Source organism: Diplotaxodon limnothrissa, linkage group LG10, assembly GCF_057381915.1.
Source record: "Diplotaxodon limnothrissa isolate DT_005_m linkage group LG10, D_limnothrissa_male_GT1.1, whole genome shotgun sequence".
NCBI classification, from domain to species: Eukaryota; Metazoa; Chordata; class Actinopteri; order Cichliformes; family Cichlidae; genus Diplotaxodon; species Diplotaxodon limnothrissa.
In genome coordinates this window covers 27,140,802-27,167,153 of record NC_140605.1, presented here as the reverse complement: position 1 = coordinate 27,167,153, position 26,352 = coordinate 27,140,802, and the positions used below count along the sequence as shown (strand labels likewise).

Genomic DNA, 26,352 nt, shown 5'->3' with positions numbered 1-26,352 from the left:
CTATTTTTAAGCATTCAAACCAACACGGCTCCAACTTTTAGTTGTCCTCTTGTAAATGTCAGTAAAAAGTGTTTCTTTTTGAAATACCAAACACATTAGAACAGAAATGTCTCACTGAGTTCTTTTCAAAGAAGAAACTTATGTTGCATCTCTCACACAAAAAGGGAAAGTGCTTTTCACACAGTAAGAAGCTCCAGTTGATTAACTTGATGCTTAAAAATATCAGAAAACAATTTTGTGAAGAACATGGTAATAATCAAATAATCTAATTGTTTTTTTGATATTTTCAGAAGCCAAAAAGCTTAAGGATACTGAATATATTAGTTTAATTTTGAAACAAAAAAAACTTATTTTCTTTTACATTTTTTGAAGGTGTGGTTAGAGATGTTTGCTTAAAAGCCTGACACGGCAAGATCATTTATCTGGACATATGAAATTTTAAATGTATGCTGTGAACTCTTCACCAAGTCTCTGATGTTTTGTTTCATATCTGGAGAACACGAGGAAAAACAATGCAGGATGTTAGAAATGTTGCTGACTCGTGTGCGATCAAAGATATCACAATGTGACAAATATCAAGATTAGCTTTGTTTGCTTCCATTAAAAAGAAAAAAAACCTCCACAGGCCACATTTGGAGGAGGTCAGGACGCTGCTGCGATTAGATCTCGCCACATGTAAATGCAGCGTGACCACGATCTAAATACAAAAATCCACCTATCAGGTAGAAAGGTCACCCAACAGGGCCTCTTTCCGCTAACTCACACAAGCCCAATGAAAAGCAATAAGTAGCATTATCTAGGTACATTATGTTTGTCTGAAAGAGGGCTACTGATGGAACTACACAATGAAAAAGTAAAATGATAAGTGTAAGGCTTTAAAAGATGAAAGTTCAGGAAGAATGGTTCAAAACTCATCTCCTTGTCTCGTAAGAAGCTAGAGGAAATGCATGATGGAGGTTGTTGTGGTTAAAGGAGTTTTTAAGAGGTAGTTAATTTTAAAAAAATCCATGAGGTGGCAAAAAATCATTTTAAGTGAACTTAAATTGGACACATTACCTTAATAATAACTATATCTGCTTCAACAACACCTTGAAGGCCCAGTTTAAGGCAGGGGAAATGCAGCAGTTCACTTACTTTTTCAGGTAAGTGATCATTAGGATCATTAGAAGTGTTTGCTTTAGTGAGACTGTGTTCACAGGAGTAAAAAGAAGCTCAATAATTGGGTCACAGAATGACTGCGAAGCTATTCCCAGTACAGGCAGTTAAACTACATACACAGAGGAAGGCAAATACTAAATAGAAATGAAGGCCCCAGTAAGTCCTTGTCCTCTAAAATGACTGGATCCTGTGCACGAGAAACGAAAGCAAAATGAACAGGTTTGCTCCAAATGTCTCACTGATGTGTTCAGATAAGGATGATGAAAACAATCCAATGCTGTTTATTCAAATTTTATATTTAGAGCTGCCATTAACTAACTCCACTTCCTATTAGCCCTAGAAGGCTAAACGTTACAGCTCGGCAGACGAGGGGAAGGGCAGAAGGACAGAGAGGGTAGTGTTTTTTTAGCTGAAATAAAAATGAGAGAGCATCTTAAAAAAAGAGGAAGAGAAGTTTGGTGATGTACACAAATCTCTGAGATGATACACAAAACCACAGATGTGCTGAATGTGTCCCTTAAAGCAGAAGAACTTCTTAAATGAAACACTTTGTGTGTTTGTGAAGAAGACTGGCTTTGTAGCACATGACAGCCAGACTCCGGTTCCTGTCTGCGTGCAGTTTGCATGTCCTTTCCATATTTGCATGTTTTGCCTCTGCGTGCTCTGCTTTCCTCCCACAGCTTCGGTCAACCGGACACTCACGCTCATGACTGTGTGGCCTGTGCTGGTTTCCCTCCCCAGTCCTCCCGGGTCATGTCACATAAATCCATAACTAACTATGCATTCATAAAGAGGAACTCCATTTACTTCTCACAGACAGGAATGACTACTATGTTTGATGTGAGCCCAGACAGGCTTACCATTATCATTAGCATCACCGGTTACTCTTAATATTAGAAAATAAAGAGGGGTTTAACCTCAAAACAATTACTCAGACTTTGTAGTTTCTCTATAGAAGGGATGTGCATGATTTCCAGATACTGAGATAGTCAGAAATCAAATGGTTTATGCAAATACACGTTGCATTAAACCTATATAAGAATAAAAGGCATGACCAGCAGACTCAAACAGAGCTTCTTCCCATGGGCCACCAGGCTACACAGTAACCACAATAAACTTTAAGCAGTCACTGAACATTGCCGACCCCTATGCAAAACCTTATTTATTTAGTGTTTTTATTTATGTTAGAATAAAAATTGTTTCTTGCTCTTTTATTCTAATAGCACAGCTCATCTGAACGCAGCGATTTGAGTGGAACGAATGTTTCAAATTCACATACATGCTCTGACTACACTTGTGTGACACGCCAAGAAACAGACAGATGATGCCTGGAAAATGCTGCCATTATTAGTTTCACAGCTGACATCTGGAGCTCAGATGAGTCCACACAAATGTGTTACTAACAGCTTAAAAGAGAGGAAGGAGAAATGTTATCGCATGTGTACGTGCAAGAGTCGGAAACGGGTGTGAAAAAGTTGCCACCATGAGGCATCCCTGCTGCCTCATGGTGGTGCTGGATGTGTGATGCTGCCTAAATCAAATACTGCAGGTTCAACAATTGCCAGTAGTGGTTGAGGGCAGTAACTGAGGCTGCCCTCTGTAGTAATCCCAGCGAGACTCTCTGATTAAAGGATTATTTCTGAAACTAATTTCAAAGGCTGGGATAGACCAGAGCAGCGCTTGGAGGAAAAAGAGTGGGAGGAATGAGAGAATGAGGATGGGGATGCATGCGAAACAGCCCTTAAACGTGTCGAAGAAGAGCACCGATAACTCTCTAAAAGCTTCCAGCACTGTCTTTCATTGGTATACATTACCAGGCTGGTGTTTTTCTAAGGCAGGATGCCTCAGACTAACAGAAAAACCCCTTTAAGGACAGAGGGAGGCTCTCACAGCCTAAAAAACACATCTTTAGTTTTTAGAGCTGCTCTAGAAAGCCATACAGTTACTTCCCAGAAGCCTCGATGGATATACATCTCCAGGGGGATCAACTCTCCCGGCATCATATTGCTCTGATTAAACAGAGAGAAGCCAGCGGACAGACAGATGGTAGCATGAAAAAGTAGGACTTCAAACATTCCAGGCAAATGCACTTTCTGTGCTCGGGCAGATCTTGAGTTTTCCTTTAAAGCTCATGATAACGACTTTTGATGGTGAGCGGCGGCTTTCACACAAGCGGCGAACGCGCCTGATGTTGTTTTATAGTGTGTGTGCGGTGAGGAAGATATCCGCTGTCTTTGAAACTAGTTCAGCTCAAAAGGAGGTCACTTCATTCTGAGACAGTGCAAGTGGGACTTTGGTGGATGTTCTGATTTGTCTGCTGCAAAGTGACAAAACCAACTAACATTTGCTCACTGTCAGTAAAATCCACTTTGAGCTCTGGACCGCAGCCTTGTTTTCTGGATCATTGCTATGGTAATACACACAATACATTCCCTCTGTGACTTTGCAGTACCGTTGCTGTTGACACATCTTCTCGGGCTCTCTGACCTTTATGATGTTCTAATTAAAGCAGAAAGAAGAACGTATTGTCAGCTGTGCTCGACAGCCTGTGCAATGAATACAGCTTCATTCTGCTCTCTGAAGGTGAATGGGCTTCTTTTATTAACAGAACGCCTTGGGTTGCTCCACTATGAAAACCAAGGTCCTCCTACAATGTGAGGAATCTTTGTTGCATGTCTCCACTCGATTTCTGTCATGTTTCTACTGTCAACCTCTCGACTGATTCCCAGCCCCCTCTGCGCACTGTAGGAGTGATTGGCACTTCACAGGTTCTCTGTGTCACCAGCATAAAACTGCTGGTCCACTTTCACTATTGTACATGTTGTGTGTCAGGTAGAATATCAGCAAGGTGGAGAAAAGTTACAGTGCTGTTAAAGTATTACTGATCTCTTATTTTTGCATTGTGGCGTGGGTGTGGTCTCTGGCCAGCTGCAGAGGAGGGGTGACGCAGTGAGCTCCCGGGGCGGCGCAGGGGCGGGGTGAACAGGTGTGCTGGGGATCTGTCAGTGATTGTCTCTCTTTATATGTTGGCAGTGACAGTCACTGACAGATCCCCAGCACACCTGTTCACCCCGCCCCTGCGCCGCCCCGGGAGCTCACTGCGTCACCCCTCCTCTGCAGCTGGCCAGAGACCACACCCACGCCACATGCATATTTGTCACACGTTTCAGCTTTAATATTAGACAAAATATCATTTTAAAATTATGATTTCATTTATTAAGGGTGAAAACGTTACTGGTTGTGCCCTACCCTATCATGTGACCTTTTGAGGTCACCTGATGGAAGCTTAAGGTCTCTGAGAAGGCATCTAGAGACGGCATTGTAAGTGGCTGAGTTGGTGTCAGCCACCACCTCTGTTCAATGATGGTCGTTCACCTTTGGGATGGACATAGAAGTCCAGTCGCCTTCTTTTTAAGCTCTTATGACGACTTGTGTTTCAGATCAGATAACCCAAGTGAGCTTGAACTTCAGGGCATAAACTGATGGCCAGATATTCTCCTTCAGCATTTTCTGGTAGAGAGGATCCATCAGTCATGGCAAGTCATCCAGGTCGTGAGGAAGCTAAGCAGTCCCAGACCATCATACTACCACCACCATGCTTGACTGTGGGTAACATGTTCTTATGGTGCAATGTTGTGTTTACTGGGACTCAAACCTTCAAGAAGCACAGTACGATGGCACTAACCCGACAGGCTTAATGAAACTATATGTATAGTTTCCCCAGTGGGGTTGAATTTTCTTGCTTTAACTCCTCCACCTGGATAAGTACGTTCGGATGGTGGCAGCAGGTGTCCCGACATTGGTGACTGCTAGGCAGAGATTAGCAGTAACGTGTGTAGAAAATAGGTTTAAATGTTTAAAAAAATTCTTCAAGTCAGAGAATGTTGCATATAATTTAATTTTTGCGTGATGCATAAAGTTAAAAGATTAAAACTAATAAAACAAGTTTTAAAAAAGAGACTTTTCCATTTGATTACATTTTGTATGATAGATTATGCAGAAAAAGTAGAATTGGGCTGAAAGATCTATCGTTTTATCACCTATTCAGGCTGTAAATCGTGTTTTTAAAAAAGTAACTAAGTAATTAATTACTTTTGAAAATAAGTAATCAGTAAAGTAACCGGATTACTTTTGGGGGAAGTAATCAGTAATTAGTTACTGATTACTTTTTTCAAGTAACTTGACCAACACTGCTGCTAGGCCTCATCCACTACTCTGACTAATTTAACTAAATCTCTTTGGTGTGTTTGCACTGTTGGAGATTTTTCAATGGATTGTAAGACTAATGTTATTTCTTTCTGTGCAGTACACACCATCCAAAAAAGTTGCACTTTCATTTTGGTGGATGAAGTTCGAGTGTTTTATCAGTCCATTATATAGGCCCAATTTGCCAACACGTGTGTCTGTGCCATAAAAGATGGACATAGCTTCCGGGTGTGAAAGAAACAAACAAAAATGAAATAGTAGCAGCCAAAGCGCCAACAGTGAAGCTTAGAAATGGTTAATGTCACTGTGGATACATACAACAGGATTCTGCCTTGGAGGCAGATGGTAGCTTAGCACCATTGGCTTCTCAGCCAAGTGCATACACCAAATGTCTAAACCTGCAGTTCCTCTCATGCTTAGCAGGATTACTGTTGCAACAACACATCATCAGGCGGGTAAAATGAACCCGTCTCAGGTCTAAACCTGGGTCACTTTCTCTGCTATTGAGTAAACAATGCAAAGTTTGGTGAATTCTGCTTCACAGCCAAAACAGAAATCAACCCACTGAGTTGCTATGAGCGCTTAGACACCACAAGTCAGTTACCTCGGTGGGATCTTGTCTGACAGCTCCTGCTTAGAAATCAATAAGTCAAGACGATCATAAGGGCCCATGTTCACAGTCTGTATTCATACTAAAAAATTAAGATGAAGTAAGCTTTTGTCCTTCTTCTCTGCAGGAAGTGTTACATTCCTAATATAAACTATTCTTTAAAGAGCACCGACTGGTTTTGGAATTAGATTTCATTACCTCACAATATGTTCTTAGTGGATTACTTTTCCTTTTATTAAAACTGCTCCTTGTTAACTAAAATCACATCATGTTGCCGCTTAGATTCAACTTAATTATGTTTGGATTACATTCACATTGGGTCTCTCTTGTTAAGACATTTATTTATCGTCACAACAAAATGATAAATAATAAAACATTTCAAACTGTGCTCAGGAGAGACATCAGAGACAATTAATGTGAGGTAGGCTGCGCCAAGTGGAGAGAGATTGTTCATATGAGACAAGACAATCCCCTGCGTGCTCATAAAACCACAGAGTGTGTCTTCTTTCATTAAACTCCACAGAAGTGTTCACATGAAAAACTGTGTGTGTTCGCATTACGAGCACAAAGACTTGACCTTAAAAAAAAAGCAGAGGACACACACACACACACACACACACACACACACACACACACACACACACACACACACACACACAGTAGATGTTTGGGCCTAAAAAAACAAAACAAAAAAAACATGTCCAACTGCTCCAGATAGGATTAAAATCATTTGATAGCACATAATATTACACCATTTCATCTCCCACTAGGAAATAAATTTTGTATCCCAGGATAAGATCCTGATATTTAATCAGCATCAGCTTTGTACAGAATGTTTTCATTTGTTATCAGTTTTAAAGCCGATTTACTGTTAAAAATGCTTTTACTGCTCCTTAATTTAACCGTTATCGCTCCGTGCAGATTGCTCGGTGTTACTACACATTAAAGGTCACTCATTTTTGCGATGCACCAGCTATGTGTGAACACATCTCCTGGCGTGTAGGGGTGGGAAGACTGTGTGTGGGCAGCTGGACATCAATGCTGCTACACACACACGCCTGCACTGGCAGTATTTTCTCTCTCATTTGCAGCATCCTACAACCCCAGGTCCAAAAAAATACCAGAAGCTGCCGGTGCTACCCCTCAGCCTCGCAGTAGATAAACCCCGGGACAGGGTTACGACTACCCATCAACTTTTTACTGCTGAGGGGTAAGAAGTTGGGTTGTTTTTTCAAATGTAAATAAAAACAGATCTGTATCTGTAAATCTCATATAACATATTTAATTCACATTAGCTCCCTTTGAATTTGATGACTGCACGACATGACTAAAAAAGTTGGGACAGGGACAAAAAAAAAAAAAAAAAAAGGCTGGATAAGTAATTGATCAAAGGAGCTTGCAAAGAAAAGCGTCTGGACTTCTTTAAGTTGCTTGAAGACGTTTCACCTCTCATCCGAGAAGCTTCTTCAGTTCTAAGGTCAAATGGTGGAGAGTCCCAGATATAAACCTAGTGGGAGTGACCCCCCACAGAGGGACAAAAGGACCCCCTGATGATCCTCTAATTGCCTGAGCCAAGGTGGGAAACTGGGCGTGGGTCCCAATCAGCCAGAGTTTCGGGTGTGTTCGGGTTGATTGGGACCCACGCCCACGCCCAGACTGAGAACCTTCACAGACACAAGTAATTGATACTAAAAATAAACAGCTGGAGAAACATTTTGGAACTAATTAATTGGCAACAAGTCAGTGTGACATGACTGGGTATAAAAAGCATCTTAGAGAGGCAGCGTTTCTCAGGAGTAAAGATTTGGAGAGGATCACCAATAAAAAAAATAAAAAAAAACTTCTACAAATGTGAAATCATTTCACAGTAATGTTCCTGAGTGCAGAATTCTGTAGACCTAGAATAACTCATCATAATACCATCAAAAGATTCAGAGAATCTGGAGAAATCTCTGTTAGCAAGGGAGGAAGGCAAAAATCTGTATTTCGCACTAACGATCTTTGGTCAGCCATGATTCTGTCATGGAAATCACTGCAAGGGCTCAGGAACGCTTTCAGACCGTGCCATCCACAAACGCATCATGCAAAAAAAGGAGCCATATGTAAACATGCTACAGATACGCTCATCATTTAAAACGAACTGAGGCAAAGTGGAAAACTGTGCCGTGCTCAGACGACTGGAAATTTGAAATGAATTTTGGAAAACATGGATGTCCTCCGGAGTAAAGAGGAGAGAGATCATCTGGTTTGTTATCAGAACTCAATTCAAAAGCATGCATTGCTGATGGTATGGGGGTACATTAGTGCCTATGGAACTGACTGTTTATGCAGCTAGAAAGGGTCCATGAGTGCTGAAAGGTATATACTCACTCCCATCCAGATGATGTCTTTTTCAGGCTTTTGAGGCTCTATTACCACAGCAGGGCTTCATAGTAGAAGAGTCCGGGTGCTGAATTGGCCTGTCTGTGATTCAAACCTTTCACAAACTGAAAATGTTTGGTGCATCATGAAATAAAAAATACAACAAAGAAGCTGCTGAACAGCTAAAATCCTATATTAGACAAAAAAGTCCATCAGCTGGTCTCTTCAGTTTCCAGGCTGCTGTTAAAAGAACGGGGATGCTACACAGAGGTACACATGTCCCTGTCACAACTTTTTAGAGATTAATCATTCTGTTTTATTTTACATTGTCCCAGCCTTTTTCAAATTGGGCTTGTACTTCATCGACACAGCCTGAGGTAAGTCCTCATTAAAAAAAAGCCCTTGAGAGGTATGCTTGTTCTAAACAAAGCTAAGCTTGTCCTTGACCTGCGGACATGACTTATAAAAGTAGAGGTTTGCCCAGCCCGAAGCAGGCAAATGTCAGTCAGTTAAAGTCAAAGAGGTTGATCACAGCAGGCTATAACAGGGTGGCAGCTGTCACTCTCTTTAAGTATGAGTAAAGTTCATCATCTGTTGTCAATTATCTGTTAATATATTTCTGATAAATTAATACCCACCATTTAATTATTTTAGTTTTGATTACTGAAAGGAAGAAACTGGTCTTTGGAGAGACATCAGAAGGCCTTTAGCCTGCTAGCCTCAGTGTGGGTGTGAAACCGTTCCGGTGTGATTGACAACTAAGCTGGCAGGAGCATAGGTGTAAACTAACTTCCGCTACAAACTGTAGCTCACAAGCTGAGAACAGACAGAGGTTTGTTAGCACTGATACTGAAGGAACAAACCAACAGCAGCAGGAAGAGGAACCTTTCAAACAACTTCCTGCTATTCCACTAAATAAACCAGGGTCCAAATAAAGCTTTATTAAACACAGTGGTTTAAAACTATTTGGATTTTTGCACGTTCAGCTGAACATATCACACCGGCTCCCTGTACTGCAAAGAATTAGCTTTAAAATACTATTATTAGCATTTAAAGCTCTTTAAGGAAGTGAAGAGAATTTGGTTGGAAACACAGGATTAGTTTTTATTACACCTTACAGTGGAGGGAGTGCCGCCACATGGGCGCCAACCGTTCACACATATTTTAACCACACAGGAAAATTCTAATATTTTGGGACAATATATGTTTTAAAGAAGGACCCAGGGTATGAAAACTTTAAAGGTGCCATTGTATTGTACCTTGGGCTAATAAAAGAAAGTGTTGTTAAAAAAATGAATGGTATATGTTAAAATATTACAAATTTTTGGTAAAAAAAAAAAAAAAAAAAAAAAGGAGACGGACAGAACTGGAGTAAACCTGATGCTTCCCATCTTAATGATGACCATGACTTTCACACCAAGATTTTACGGGGAAATGGATTTCCTATACCTGAGATGAAGAGGACGCTGGCTTCCTGCAACTTGGATGGTTATAGAAGTTTGGGACATTTGCGATCTCCCACGTGACCTTTTTCTTCTCTTTCTCTTGTAAAGATGTTAAGAGTTACTAATTTCCTCACTGAGTTATTATAGTTTTGTATTTTCTCATTTTCATTTTGTTTGACTTTTTGCTTTTATGTTTAGTTTACTTTAGTTTGTTTCCAGAACCGGTTTAAGTTTAGTTTCTCTTAGATTCAGTGTTAGTTTTAGTCATTTTAAATTATTACCATTAAATGGACAGCATATGTCAGAGGCAAGATTTAGGAAAATCAGTGCAGGTATTATGACCCACAGCCTTGTAGACATCCAAAGTCTCAATAAATGCATCCATCAAAACCTCATCAGACAAGTTGAAATAAGATTTATACCAAACTCACAAATACTAAAACTTCCTCTATATTTTTTCATTTCGGTTATCAAAGTTCACAAAATGATTTTTCACATCAAGTTTTACTTTTTAGTTTAATTGTAGCTACCTATTATAGCCTTGATTCCTGACCTACCACCAGGAAACTATATACTTTGAGCGTCAGTGTCCGCAGCCCCATCGCCATGTTGGACCCTTGTGCATTTTGGTTGATTAAAGAAAGAAGACACACCGACAGCCACAGCGTTGGAGCAAAAGTTGAACTATTCAAATAAGAGTGCCTTGAGCGAAGTTAGCAAACAAAAAGCAAAAACTTGAGTATGGTATCATTTGGCACCAAGGACTTTGAATGCTGTCAACTTTAAACTTTACAGGATTTGTATAGGAAACCTATGAAGTTTGCATTCGCACAGCCAACTATGGCAACTAACCATAACTAGGCAAACAATTGCGTCACTAAACAGTCATCTTGTCCTGGAAAATTACCTTCCCTAACCTAGGCATTAAGAACTACAACTATCCCCAGTTGCTACTGTGCTAATTCTTTAATTGCACTCACCTGAACTAGAAAGCTGACTACTTGGACAGAAAGTACACAAAGAAATCCTGACAAACGCTTATTGTTTGTCAGATCATTGTGTTACAAAGACTCCTAAAGGGGCCACAACCACATTGAGAGGTCCAGTTGAGGTCATTGAATGAGCTGAGGTGATACCTTCGGGGAGATAGTGGCTTAATCGGTACATCTCTCACACCCCTAATAATGAAAAAGCCTCAATACAATACAAGGAAAGTAATTTAAAATTCACCCCAACACTGTTGTCAACCATTTTGGCCATTCAGGGAACGGCATTTCTGGGACTTCAGCGCCAGCAGATGCACAAAATAAGGGTATTCTTCCTCCTACAGTTGTTATAGCAGTCCAGAAACACCTGTTTGTCTTAATTAAGCGTTATGGGGAATTCACTGTCTTGTTGCTAATGCACAAAAAGCAGAAAATGGTTGAATGTTTAACGGCTTTCGTTTTATTGCACATGAAAAACAGCTATCTGACTAAAGCATTTACTGATACAAACAAAATTAGACCGCAAGTCCTCAAGAATGAAGAAAATAATGCTTCTTCTCAGTGCCAGTTAATTAGATAAATATCATCTTGATTAATACATTGATTTAAAAAAAACATCAAAATTTTTTTGTAAATTCCCAGTATAATGGGCCTGAACCACTGCAAGGCATCTACAAAGCCCTGGTTTTTCACCAGTAGGCTACATTTACTGCAAAACTTTAAGAAGAAGACAAGTTCAGTTGTCAATTAAAACAGGAATCATTGCAATGAAATCCATGTGAAGTCAAACTTTGGCTTTGACATTATACTCTGACGCATTTACGCCAAACATATTGTGGCGTTATATAATAACTGAGGCGCAGGCAGTCCTAAACTGTAAAGGTTAGTGCTAAATAAAGGTTAGGAAAGAAGAGAACTGTCTGTGATGTGAGGCAGGTGATTTGTGGCTATCAGACGCTCGTCATGGAGTCATACAGTACATGTGCACAGCGGCTCGTCACACGTTGTGGTTTATCCTTTAATAAAGCCGTCAACGGCAGCTCCTCTCTCACCGCCCACTCTTCTATAACAGTGTGTGTGCTTGTGTGCAGGAGGAAGCCGGATCCTGCCCCCTGGTTCTTTACAGCTGTGGGAGACGTTTCTGTTTAATGAGGTATAGAAAGGCTTTCCCCTCAATTACTATCTATCAGCTGCGTGTGTGTGTGTGTGAGAGAGAGAAGGGGTTATTTAACTCCCCCTCTTCCTGCTCTTCAAGTCATCATCAATTCATCAACATTCAGCACAAACTGACAGTGATGACTGCTGCCCACTTTCTTTATTCCGGAAAAGCTAAATTGTGCCCGATGAGGCCAGATTTACATTTATTTTCGTTTTAGACAGTTATTAGACAAAGGACAGTACTTAACAGTTCATGGACGATAACAAATTTATAATTTAAAGTATTGTAATCTAGCAAGGACTCAATTTGAGGGAATTCCTTCAAAGGATCAAATGTGTGCAAATACACATGAAAACAATCAGGTGCAAACAGATCATTTCATTTGCTCTAAAACCAAAATAATCTCTTCACTGGAAATGTATGGTTGCTTAACTGTGCTACATGTAGTAACAAGAAAGAGATCAGCGGGCAGACAGCTCACCCGGAGCGTTGTGCAGAGAAACTGTCTTCAGTCGATAATCTCCTGGCAAACATGAGCATTTATTTAGGATCCTAGTTTCAACTGGTCAACTGTTCAGACCGTATGCTCTCCTAGGGAGATACAAGTCACATCATTGGCCTCTGAACACTGAGCCATCATATACACTTCGTGACATCTGAGCAATAATCAGATGTATCTCCAGCCACTTCTTCTGCAGACTGAAGTTAGCTACCTGCATTGAGGTCCTCAGAGTAGCCCTCCAGATCCCAGAGCAGAAAAAGGCAATCACCAATAGATGGAGTCCAAAATGATGGAGACAGACTCAGCAAGCTGACCTACCTCTAGGGCAGGGGTGTCCAACTCCAGGCCTCCAGGGGCGGTGTCCTGCAGGTTTTAGATATCACCCTGGGTGAAAACACCTGAATCAAATGATTAGTTCATTACCAGGCCTCTGGAGAACTTCAAGACATGTTTAGGAGGTAATGTAGCCTTTTAAATCAGCTGTGTTGGATTAAATACACATCTAAAACCTGCAGGATACCGGCCCTTGAGGCCCAGAGTTGGACACCCCTGATCTAGGGAAACACTAGAAGAGAAGAACTGTGTGACTCTGGTTAAGGTGGTTTGCTTCCCAGATCCTCTAGAATAAAGCTGCATATGAAATCTTTGTGAGTGTGGGGTTTAGTTATATTAGAAAAGCACCTTATATGCTGTACATAACAGTCTATTAACTATTTAACTGGAGTTAGCTAGTTTTCAGTGATTAAACTTTCAAAATAAGAACTAGGGGCTATACCAAAAACAAATTGCATCGCTGTTTTAAACATTGGTGGGTGCAGTGTGTTTTAAAGTACCACATTACAATAGTCACATTACATTTTTCAGTTGGTATTGTAATGATTTACTGTACTACATTCAGTAAATACATTAAAGTAATTATGAAGTTCTTCAGTTATCTTAACAGCAGGCCAAGAAAAGTATCAAAACTTGTCCTTTCCGTACTGGGCAGTCAACACAGAGCCAAGAACCTCAAGGGATGACACAGCCAAATGTCTGCTGACCCCAGCCCAGCAGCCAGAGCCTGATCTTCAACTGGTAACAAAGGTGGTGACCAAGTGATGTAGACTCTGCTCCTACCTTTTTGTTTTTTACAGTAGAAATTTTGAGCAATACCCCTCCACAAAAAAGTGTGTTTATGAAAGTAGTAGAAGTAGAAAAGTGCTATATAAGAACCAGTACAATTTACCATTTACCAGTTTTGGAAGATGAAAGGATAAAAATGTATCCTAACCCTGTAAAACTAAGTTCATCATATATGATACATGAGTTTTTGATGCCTCTACATCATCAGTGTGATTTTTTTTATCCTTTAAAAACCTGATGTAGACACATGCAGTGCTACTGCGAACAATAAAATGCACAAAAATGCTGTAATTAGAAAAAAAATCAATAACCATTCCTGTTTCAAAAAATTTGAATTTTCAGGGAATTATTTCATGGTTCAGGCTTTACAGAGCTGAAATTTACTTGCGTGGTGTATGTTTAAAATGCTTGGGTGACCCGCCCAAGTAAATTATATGAGTAAGGAAACACTGCTGGCTTATTTCAATATATTTAGTTGAATAATTATCACCAGCTTAAGGCTCTGTCAGCAGCTCCACCCGCTCCAAGCTAAATGATACTTGATACTTATATCTGTGTGTAATTCTATTTAAGCAGATAGTGTGCAGGATTTTCCTTAGTTAACCACAGCCTCGCGTTTAATAATAGTGCAGCACATCAGGGTTTTTTTTTTTACTGCTGTCTGATAGAAATGAAGTAAACATCAGCAGCTGATTATTTTTGTTTAGTATCTCTACTTATATAAAGATACTGAATACTAAATTACAGGTTCCAAATTATAGTTTGGACACATTTCTGGACAAGAGTAGTTTAAAAAAGCAACTTTACAAATATTACCCAGTCTGTTTGTGTGTGTGTGTTTCCCGCTAATATCTGTAGATATTTCAACAAATGTATCAATTATCTACAAAAATCAGATATGACTCCCAGCTGCCTGGAGGAAAATGGATTAATACACACACACAAGCTCTGTCCACACCTCCAATCACGTTCTAGCACACCAAGTGCTTCACCCACCCCCTATTAACGCACACATTCACACGCAGAGGGGATCTCTCTCTTTTTGCACAAGTCTATTATTAGCTGTTCAACCCAGAGACAAACTAATGACACGTTGGGATGAATCACCAGAGCTGCTGCCTCCGACTATCATTACACTCACAGCAGAGCTACTGTAGAGACATCCATGTAGGATGCTGGCCACCACAAATATAAACACACTCATACCATTAGTCTGCTTCAACTGCTACAGCTTCTCGTCCATTAGCGTCCGAAGCCCACGTGTCTGCAGGTACAAATCTAGATTCAGCAAATACCCACTGTTTTATTTCATATCAAATCCATCTGAGGATTTAACCTCATTACTGTGTCGATGGCTTGACAGATTCATATCCTAAAATTTTTTGTCAATAACCCCTGCAAAGCTTTTTAGCATCTCTCAGCCTCAATGCTCAGACCGATCAGGTATCAGCCAAACTCCACACTCAGCACGTATTCTCTGTAAATATCTTCATTACATTACAGTTCAGTTACATGATCAGTCAGTTCTAACAGCCACAGCAGAGCCTCCTGTTACCGTGCATTAAAATTATCCAGGCAGTGAGGTATATAAACAGCTTCCATCTGGGAAAGGAGATTTCTTTTGCATTGCAGAGAAAAATAAGAGGCGCGCATGCACCATAAGAAGTTCAAATCCGCCCCAAGGCCTTTCTTGATTCCTCTCCCCATTGTCCTATAAAATTAAGCCTAAACAATTTTAACTGTTTTACAGTGCTTTGCTCATAAATTTTTCTTAAACTAGTTTCGGGTGACCTGTTCCAAAGGGTCATCGTCTTCTGATGACCAATACCATCACCAACAGGTTGGCAGAGGAAGCACAGGTAGGCATGCTACCTCAGGCCTAGAGACTGGTCACCAATGGTCACGAGCTGCTGGTGGAAAAATTGTTTGAAAGACCTCCTTGCAATAATTTTGGTCACTAGCAGGTTGCCACGGGCAATGATTTGTCTACAACCCCCTGCTAGTTATTGTCCAAGCAGTACTGAAACTCTGAAAAGTGCGACTCGAATGGAAATCGCCTACAAAATAAGTCAAGCCTATTCTAACACGTTATGGCGGAACTTTTACTTTGAAGGCAAATGTCCTCTATTTCTGGTTTTCAAGTAAAGAGAATTCAGTCAAACAAATCGCATGGAGGTCTTTGATGCAGCACAATCTTTAGCGTTTGACGGCAACCTCAAAATAATTCACTCACAAACCAATTGGGGACTACGTATTTTTCCCTTGTGACCAGATGATCATTCAAACCGGACTCTGCCTAAGGTTGTGCTTCCAACCCTTCATGTTTGCCCCGAACACAAAAAAGACAACACTGCTCTCTCTCAGCAGCACATACGTGTGCTGACACTGTTGCCTCACAGTAAGAAGGTTCCCGGTTTGAGGAGTTTGCATGTTCTCCATGTGCCTGCGTGGCTTCCTCCCAGGTTATCTCGGGATTCTAATGTGGCTGTGAATGTGAGGAAGATAAAGAGCTTAAAGCATAGAGAATAAAGTGCAGTATGACTGTATAGCTAGATGTAGTCTAAATTGCTTTGAGGAGTCACTAAGACTAGAAAACCTCTATAAATTAGAGAGATGAGAGACGTCTTTGCATGGTTACCTGTTCTTTGCACGATTTAGCCTGCCGTGATAAGTGGACGGATATCAGCCGAGCATCTTAAATGGTATCAACTTATAGCATCTCCCTTGCTCTTTACTTTTTTCATTTTAGATCTCGAGATCTACAAGCATTAATCATATCTGGAGATGGCTACATGAAACTACAGCGAGGCAGACTCAACTTGTTATCAGTCCTGTTATAATAATAATGTTAAACTGATGAGTTAGCAGGGAAATGAGCAAATTGCCCATCACCTCGACCCCGTGAGGACGTTGTCCATTCACACAAACCCAATTTAAACCATAAGGTGATGATTATCACATACATACCATGACATACATAAAGAAACATACATGACATACAAAAAAAACAAGATTCAAGAGAGCCCAAATTATATCACAGCACAATACAACCCATTGATCTCATTTAAGAGGAAAGATAGCTGCTACATATATTAACACAGCTACTTTTGGCTGCTTATTTGGTTAGCACTGGGGATAACCCCATGGAAATGTAAAAGAGGAACTCAGGGTCAGAAAAATAGTTTTTCCGGTTCTACCCATTATTCCAAACAGCCAGAGCAGGAAGCTGTTTTCAGCTTTCCTTCCCCGCGTCCCTTTACGCTCATTTAATTCTTTTACTGCATCCCTATAAAAGCAAAAGACCAAGACCCTGTGTTAAACTGAAAAGGGATTTTATGTTATAGTTAATGTTTATTTATTTATTTTGCAAAGTAAACTATAAAACTCGGCTCCACATTCTGCTATAAAATGTCCTTCCCACTGATCTGAACACACTGTCCTCAGACAACCAGAAATTAAGGACATGCCAACTCAAACAAGTAAAACTAAGGAGCTAAATAATACAGTGAGAGTGGACCAGGCATACTGATTGGCCATGTTGTTGTCTGAAGCACTGTTATCAAACTTCACATACAAAGACGCTTGATTGAAACATGATTAATCTGCTGCTGTTCCTGCCTGCTGTACTCAGACTGACCATTGTTACTCTAAGCAAGAGGATACCTGGGTTGCTACAATGATAAGTGCTGTAAATTATGTAAAAAAACAAAAACAAATAATACACGCAGCTAATACTTCTGCATTTCCACTCGCAGCCTTAATGCACAAAGAGCCCAGCTTTAAGAGCTTGCAGCCAAGGTTAATGGGCGCTTAAGTGATACATTAGATCGTGTATCGGGTCTGAATTGGAGGTGATACGTGATCTATGTGTTGCCTGTTTCTCCTGTACCTGCAGGACTGCCTCCAGCCTAATACTGAGGGAGCTCATTTTACATGTTAAAACACTTTAAACCAGACGCCACTTAAATCTGCAAGATCGGCTGCTAAAGTGATGAACTTTCCTGGTTGGATTCAAGTAAAATAACAGATTTTAAACAAGTTGAGGAAACAACACTGACACATCATCCACTTTTTAGTTTGAGCTGTAAGTTTTTCTGATCCCTTTGCAAATGTGATTCACTCTCTTTTTTGCTATAATTTTGGTTTCAACCATCTCATAACGCGTTCTGTTCATTTTGATCTGATGAAAGTTTAGACAGTTTTTGTGTTAATTCCCGATATAAAATGGAAGGACCTACTTCTGGGACTGAAAAGTGAGGCTTTAACCTGAACTCTTTCCCTTCAGCCGGAAACTTCTCTGGCTGTAAACGGTTGTATGGAAATCTATGGGAAACCGACCCTTTAGCTCCGTTGATCTATGAGCTTATAGTCTCAGTCATTAGTTTTAAGTATTATTCAACACAAGATGATGTTTTTTCTGTCAATTATTGTCCCAATATGGTCAAAAATTAAGATACAATGGAGATGACACTGGAGAAAATGCTCTGCTCAGGCTCATACACTGCAGGGCTCTAGTTTTAATAGAAAACTACATCATGAAAACTGTGACGTTTCACCAAATCTGTTTTGTGCAGCCAAAATGTTTCTGGCAGAAAACGCTCATCTCTAGGCTTCAAAACGGGACTTCAGAAACCGATTGGAGTGAGGTCACAGTAGCTATGTCCCATCTTTTATACTGTCTCTGTCAACTACTGCTACCGTCTTCAAGCACATGCGCTTTTTATCATTTTGCTAGTGCGATAAAACAGTCAAACTGGAGCCCTGCAGCGTGCATGCTGCTCATTTCATTTTCAATATTTATCATATTTGGCTTGTTGTCGTCCCAGCAATAGTATGGTTTGATGTGTATCTATGTGTATTTTTCTAGTTTTTTACCATCTCTGATATACAGCTTGTTTTTGTTGGTTTGTTCAGAGGCCGTGCTCTCTTGCAAGAACTCTCCTTGAGGCACAACTTCTGAGAGTGAGCACCCACTCGTCACTGCATGTGAGAAAAACAGTGAGACGGATATTATTGTTTCCAACTTTCTCCCTGACTGATTATTTTACTTGTAAATATTGCCAAATGGTCTGGACAGAACGAGTTTAAGAGCTTTTCTCTGAAAACAGCTGCAGCAGCCCAACACAGCACAATGTGAGCAATAAGAGCGACATAAAACATACCTAAATCACATAAAACTGAGCCGAAAATCAGATTCATCCAATCATTCACTGATTCAACCCATTCAGTGCACAGTAATTTAAAAATGTAGTGAAACATTGGGGTTTAAACATCTTCTCTGCTAAGTCTAACTAGTTATAATAATAAGTTCATTGAGGTTTGGGGGGGAAATTGTGGATTTTATTGAAGCAAACCCGAGTAGCGTGTGAATCTGAAATAGTAAATGAAAGGTCGTCTCTACAGTTAAATGTTTTATTGACCCATCCATCAACCCAGGCTGCTTCACACGTCCAACTGTTAGTAAATTTTATGGCTCTGCAGTAAATTACTCCCACTTCTGCTCCCAACTGACCAGCGTCATGGCTTCTAAACATATAGTTTTGCTCCGCTGGCTGAAATGACTGATGCTTTTGTTTATCTTGGAGAGCCGATCTGGGATATTCATGTTTCCCAGAAGACGAGTCCTCTGGGTTTTTGGGAACCAACTGGCTTTTCCTTAAGCAGTATATATTAATTAATAATTTAACGCCTCCAACATTTTGCCTTGGGTATATAAGATGGGAGAAATAAATGGCCCTGTTTGACCTTCATACAGTAGCTCCTCAAATCTGTCTCCCTTGAAAATATAGTGTTACATGGAGAGTGGCCAATGAGTGATTCATTGCCTCTAACAAGCCAAATGTACAACAAAGTGCCTCTGCCAGAAAACAGAGACAGTGGGATATTTTACAAAGTAAGCCTGTGCATTGAGCTGCAGTTATTTTGGTAGGCTTGGCTAAAGGATGCTTCACACATCCAGATTGGACGGACTCTTATTTTTAAAATGACTGCCACAACTTTAGCTTTTCACTCGAATCCGATCAGCAGTAACTCTCACACGATGAATCACACAGAGCTGCGCAAAAATATTACTACAGTACATATAAAACACCCACATCTTGCAGCCATGCTTCTGCCTTGTTTCACCTTCACACCTGTTTCAGAGGGCATGAAGTTTCCGAGGGCTGTAGTAAAACGAAGTTCAAGCAATAACAGCATCTAAGACTAATATCATTCTCCAAATGGCCTAGTTCACTGTTATATTACCATTTATATATTACAGATGAACAAACATGCTGTGTGGCAGTTGGCTAAAATGTTTTTTCACACCTACTTTTACTTTTTGGTTTAGCTTTAGTTATAAAAACACAGTCTTATGTAATAATCTTGGTGTGCAGCAATTATTTTGCATTATTATTGATAGTATTTTAATTCATTTATATCATCAAAGAATTATTACAAAGTTAAGAAACAGATAAAGAGGCAATGTGGAATACCTTTTGATTAAAGATTGGGATATTTTCCAGGGTTGTCTTAAGCAAGGTGCCTGAATTGGTAACTAGTCCACTGAAAGATTAGGTGTGCTACTTTTTACTAGTAAGCTGTTGGGTTAAAGATCAACTAATGTCCAATTTCATCACATCAGACATTTGTACTTTCATATGCAGCTCTGTCAGCTCTGAAATCGGTTGAATACAACCAAGAATGTATGAACTAACAGTCACTTCTATAGAAACCCATCAGATTCAAACTCTTGCTTCAGGCCTCAACTTTCTGCTTCCTTGGAGTGGTTTGGCACCAGGTGGTGAGGGTGGAAGCTCACGTTCACCCAGCTGAAAGCTCAGACTTGTGAGTCAGAGCGAAGTCACACATCTTTGGATTAAAGTATGAAGCGCATTAGCGAGTAGACTCCTAATGTGCAGTATGAACTGGAGGAATCATCACAGAAAACCAAACCTGTTTTAGTGTCCATATGGGCAGCTAGATAAAATATATGATGTGTGATTTCGGGCTTTCCAAGACTAAAGATAAGCATGCTGAAATTTTCCTGGCAATGTCTTTGGTCGCTCATACGATCAAAGATGGCTGCTGTTGATCCACTAACCAGCCAAGCAATAGGAAACGTGCATATCTACAGTGCAAATCTGAAATTTTAACAAAGATTGTGTGATGTCTCCTCCCTGTGTATTCCACCTCTGTATTATCACGATGCAGGAGGGAGGATAGTGCAGACGTGCATCTCCGTAGGTGATATCATCGTACAGGCGACATGTTTTGTCGTATCCAGGTTTATAAAGTACACGAAGCACAGTGTGAAGTGCAGTGACTGCTTAAGGCCTCAATCACAGTAGAGGAAAAAATAGATCATCAACCTCCGTGTGACCACAAAAAAAACATGGTTGGTGAGCGATTGCATTTAAATGGTTTCCCAGACGTTGAGGTTGTGAAGCTCCCTCAACGTCTTGTCGAAGGTAAGTGTGCAACAAGCTTGGAGTAAACTTGGGTTGTGTTCCCTTTTGTGACTTTAGCTGAACCCGGCAACACCAAGAGATTTTGAGACTTGAGACTTGTGCTGTAATGTTGAGAAAAATTCTACTTTTTGAGTTTTCAAATATGTTGCTAAATTTAAAAATTCTGGCCGCTTTTGAAGTTCTACACAAAACTAAGGGAGAAGCTGATCGTTGTGGGGAGTGATCACGTGGTCCAATAATCACCTTGGCTGTTTTGTTTTATTAATAAGTGTAAGGCAAAACTGCTGCTTAGATTAAAATTTGATTAATTGCACAGTTTTACTAAAGGCTAATCAAAACTCTGTAAGCCCACCTTATGGTTGATCAGTTGCTGAAAGATCAGGCACGCCTACTGTGAAGCGTTGAAACAGTGGGTTAAAAAAAATATATATATATCTGCAATACAGTCCCAATCACTTGTTTGTGATTGGATCGTGAGCGACAATCTTTAAACATTACAGCTTTCACTAGATTAGCATTCACTGTGGGTATCAAAGTATCACGAAAAGATGGAAGTGTGATGTGACATTGCAAAAGATGAATGTAGATGAACGGTTAAAAAAGTGGCATCATGAAGCCTCAAACTTAGTATTTTCACTATCGTCATCTTGATATTTGATACAAAATGTGACGAAAGGATCAGTCCGAAGGGAAAACAAAGACACTGCATTCTCATTGGCTGGATTTTTATGCTGGATGATCCTCCTTTCTAACTCTAATAATAACTATATTTTACAAAATTGACTTCATGTTTTAATCTATGACCTTAAACTAGTGATTGGGCCTAGGAAGTCATCAGGACGGCATTTACTGAGGTCATGGATCATAGGAGCCCACAGTCATTTTCCCATAGACTTCTATAATCTGGACTTCTTTTTGGAACCACATGAGTCGCCCCCTGTTGGTCATTATAAATACTGATTTAAGGTTAAAGGCACTTCTATCTTTCATGCTTTCTTTGGTTATTGTGGAGGTTTCTCAAATACAGAAGACATTAAAAAAAAAGCTCAATAAATTTAGAGTGGGTAGTAGCTAATTCCTCCTCTATTGTGCATCTCAGTTTGGAAACCTTTACACTCAGTGGTTATGTATTGTACCTGCTAATAACTTGTTAGCTCCTGCTCTTTGAATATTTAAAACCATCAGGCACAGGCACGCCAGCCGATGCAGCTGCTCCTAAAGAGCATGAGTTAAACAGAAAAATCTACAGGTTTTTTCATACTGTTCCCACTCTTTGTCCTTTGGGGTTAACCTGCATGTGAAGACAGGGAGAGGGAGGAGGTGGCAAGCTGCGCTAGATGTTAAGTGCTGAACGGTCAGTGACCTTGTATCCGCCAGCCAAACAAACCTGGACATTGCGATAGAGACAGCGTGAATGTGCGGTGACACTGATCTGGATGTGGCTGCTGCTGCAACAGGTTAAATACGCTCTGCAGAAAGCCCCTGTGAGCACTCCGGGCTGTGCGTGAGTTTATCTTCACCACAGCTGGAAGAGCATGCATGCAGACCGGTCGGTGCAGTCATTTTCAACATGCAACCATGCAGTCCCCTTGCCACTCGGTGCCCTAGATGAGTCCTTCCACCCTCTTCTTCCCAGCACAGTTTCTGCACCTATTTTGGATTCAAAAACCAGGCCAGGCAGCAGAGCTCAGGGCAGCCGTACATTTCTGTCTCAGCTTTACCGTTCATGCCAAGTTTGTTCGTGCCTCAGAAGCTGGATTGTTACTAATTTAACTGAGCAGCTGTTAAAAGCGTGCATGTTAGAGAAGAGTCCACTCATAAACATATCTGTACTTTGCTTCTTTTCCTTTCGCAATGGGATTGAGGTTGAGGTAAACAGCACACATCTGTTAAATGTCACTGATATAAATGTGGTAATCTCAGTCTGCGGCCATTCATTCAGTCTGCGACTTGGATTTTAGAGCGTAACGATTCAGGCTAATAACGTAACCGGTGGGTTATTTTTAGCCCGTGAAGATGCGCTCAGCAGTGATGGCGATGGCTTCCTCCTCCTCCTACACCACAATGACGTCGTGCTGTTACGCAAAACCAGGGGTTCACCTTTTGTGGACCTACAGCTCCGACGTAAATTTCTGGCACAAAACAGGCGCAAGTGCGCAAATAAAACACGCAGAACAACACGAACACATTCCGAGGCGAGGCGGCTTTTAACTTCTGCTTTAGCTTTAATTCCGCATCTGTAACGGCACTTGTCTAAACTTGATGCTGGCACACCCTGGTATGCCCAGAAGCAGGCGGCTGGCCGCCCGGGAGGGCAGCAGGCTTCGGGCATCCCGCTTCATCCTGCTCTGGACCCAGTCGGGGTCGCAGCTCCGCTCACCTGGCGCAGCTCTCCACAAAGTAGAAACCCACATTTCAAAAGCACGGCCACTGACATTATCTGACTATACAGAGACACGGAAATGACAGCATGCCACGAACAAAAAGTGGACACTTAACTATTTGTAGAGGTGCTGGAGACACAGGTCGAGGCATTCCCCCTCCACTTCGTCCTCAGACACCAGGTCCGACAAGGGGCGCATCGGCAGCGGGTCGCCCTCCTGCAGAGGCATCCTCATCTCCCGAATAAAGAGCTCCAAGAACCGTCGGAAGGTTTTCTCCTCTGCTGCGGCCATCATTTCTCATTCCTGGACAGACAGAGACAGCTCCGCCCGTCAGTACACTAACTTGCCGGGCTAAGAAGAGAAGAGTCAGTACACTAACCGAACTAGTTGGACTGACAGTGCAGTACCATACTACCTGAATAAATGTGTACTACCGGAGGAGCAGGGCCGTGGACTACCGGCGCGTCTGAAAGCAGCGGACCCGACTGGATGAGCGGACCGTGGCCTCTACGGTTACACTACAGGACGAGCTGTCACAAGCTGGACTGAGCCCCCATTCAGAGCAGAGCGGGAGCGCGCGCCGTGTTATCAGGGATTTCGGATGATCAGAGGGCGGTGACGTCAGAGAGAGGACGCCAAAGCGGGGTCGCGAGCGCGCACGCAACGTTGCCTCCTGACGTCCCGAGACCTTTCTGAAGACATGCCATCACGATGAAGGTGATAGGTGTTTAAAGTAAACACGAGTGGAGGAAGGAATTCAGATATTTAACTCGAGTACAACAGTACTAACATATCACAGTCAGAATGGATTCACTACATATATATATATATACACACACACAGAGCACTTTATTACAGCTTATACACTTTATTACAGCTTATACAGAGAACTTTATTATACTATTTAAATGTAGTAGTTTTTATGTGTTTTCATTTTGTGAGTTAGTTTTAGTGCTTTTTTTAAATATAACTTTTTCTTAGGTTGTAGTATTCTTGCAGTATTTTTGGGAACAGTACTATGACTATGTTTCAATTTACAGAATTATTAATATATTTTGAGGAGAGCACGATGGCGTCGTCATTAGCACTCTGCACTCCGCACACAGCAAGAATGTCCTGGGGTTTGGATCCACCATCTGGCCGTGGCCTGTCTGTGTGGAGTTTCTGTGTGTGTGGGTTCTCTCCGGGTACTCCGCCTTTCTCCCACAGTCCAAAGATATGCAGTTAGTGAGGTTAGGTTAACTGGTGGTTCTAATAGGTGTGAATGTGAGTGTGACTGGTTGTCTGTCTTTCTGTGTTAGCCCTAGAGACTGAAACGATATACTGTATATATCCACTTGATAAAGAAAATAGCAGGACTGATAAGAGCATGTATTTTACTAAACACTGATACCTCAAACAGGAGTTATGACTTAGTTTTTTTTATCTGGATTTGAACAAACTGTTTCAAAGTCTTAAATAACTAATGCTTGTCTACTTACTTTATTTCCTTTCCCCATGAACACACATCTGGCTAAAGTCCGGAATTCCCAGATGATTTCCCTCTTAGCGATAATTTTGGATTAATTTACTTACAGAGTACATTTCCATGGAGAGAATAGCAGCTTACAGAGCTTAGGAGAAATGTTATAACGGTCAGAAGTGATGTACATGATCACAAGTTGCAGGTATAACCTCAATGTCACAGCACACCCATCCATACACAGAACACAAGCACACACATCTCTACACAGTATATTTTGCATTTTGCAGCCTACATTAGCTTCATTCATATTCATTAAGAATTAAGGCAGTTCTGAAGGCGAAAGGGGCGTTCAAATCAATACTTGCAGAGTGTGCTTAATAAAGTGGCCATGAGTGTATATCCAGATAATTACACAGCTGTCTATTTGTCTATATATATAAAATTGATCAATTCGAGTAGAATAAAAAACAGAACATTAATGAATATGTTATTTCATCTGAAAGTGTATTTTAGGTCAATCCACTCATCATTGATAACACTTTTTTTTTTTCATTGATAACACTAAAAACACATTTTTCCAAAGTAAACAAAAAACATCAAAATTTCAGTACAAGAAAAAACCTCATTGCATTTATGTGACAGCTGCTGTCGCTTAAAGATATTAACAGTTAAATGCAAAACAAAAGCAGAGCTAAAACATGAGACTTACTAAAGAAAAAACTTAGAACAAAACTTTAATGATTGTTTATGTTAACTACTTAAAATGGGCAGTTTAATTTTTTAAATTTGTATTATTTTTTTTTTACAAATTAAAATTTCAGTCTCACATCATTCTTACGGTTTATATTTTGACAGTATGGTTTTGCTTTACTTTTATTTTTTTTATTTATTTATTTTTACATCTGAATTAATATTTATGTCAATTAAGGTTATTCTAATTAACTAAAACTAAAAAAATAACACTAAAACCACGTATGAAAATAAAAAACACACGCAAAGAAAACTGTTTAGTTAATGGAAAATAGTAATTAATTTGAAAAAGAAATTAGAAAAAAGGAAACAAAAACAACTGAAAGCTGAGGAGGAGCTTCTTCCCGCAGGCGATACGGTCTCTCAATCACACCACCACACAGTACTGACCCACACATACAGTTCTTACACACACACTGGACTTTCTGGACATTGGTTTTGCACAACACTGGTCACTATATTCTTCATTTCCGGTTAATACTTGTACAGCTGCTGTTATTGTGTATATATTTATTTATATTTAGATTTCTTCATACATTCTTATATAGTTCTATATTGTGTATTTTGTTGTACAGTTATTTTATTTTCAACTTTAATTTATATATTTTATCTTATTCTTCCCAGTTAAATTTACCCTTCATTCTAATTTGTGTTGTACAGTTATTTCATTTTTAACCTTAATTTATATTTTATTCCTTCCTAGTTAAATTTACCCTTTTTAATTTTTCATATTTATTTCCTATCTTATTCATA

At 40.3% G+C, this 26,352-nt stretch overlaps 1 protein-coding gene across 3 annotated transcripts in view; it reads right to left on the bottom strand.

Annotated features, from left to right (window-relative positions):
- Window positions 1-23,948, bottom strand: part of ppm1e (protein phosphatase, Mg2+/Mn2+ dependent, 1E) — a 55,681-nt gene extending 31,733 nt beyond the window's left edge. Inside the window, exons 1-2 of one of the 3 annotated variants that reach the window (XM_085364682.1) lie at window positions 23,800-23,948; window positions 23,500-23,687 (exon numbers count right to left, since the gene is read on the bottom strand). In XM_085364682.1, the coding sequence (XP_085220808.1) occupies window positions 23,500-23,678 (179 nt within the window). In that variant the 5' untranslated portion in view covers window positions 23,679-23,687; window positions 23,800-23,948. Of the gene's footprint in view, window positions 1-23,499; window positions 23,736-23,799 lie in introns of all 3 variants that reach the window. The other 2 variants (XM_085364681.1, XM_085364683.1) reach the window with 2 other exon arrangements.
- Window positions 23,949-26,352: the final 2,404 nt, after the last annotated feature.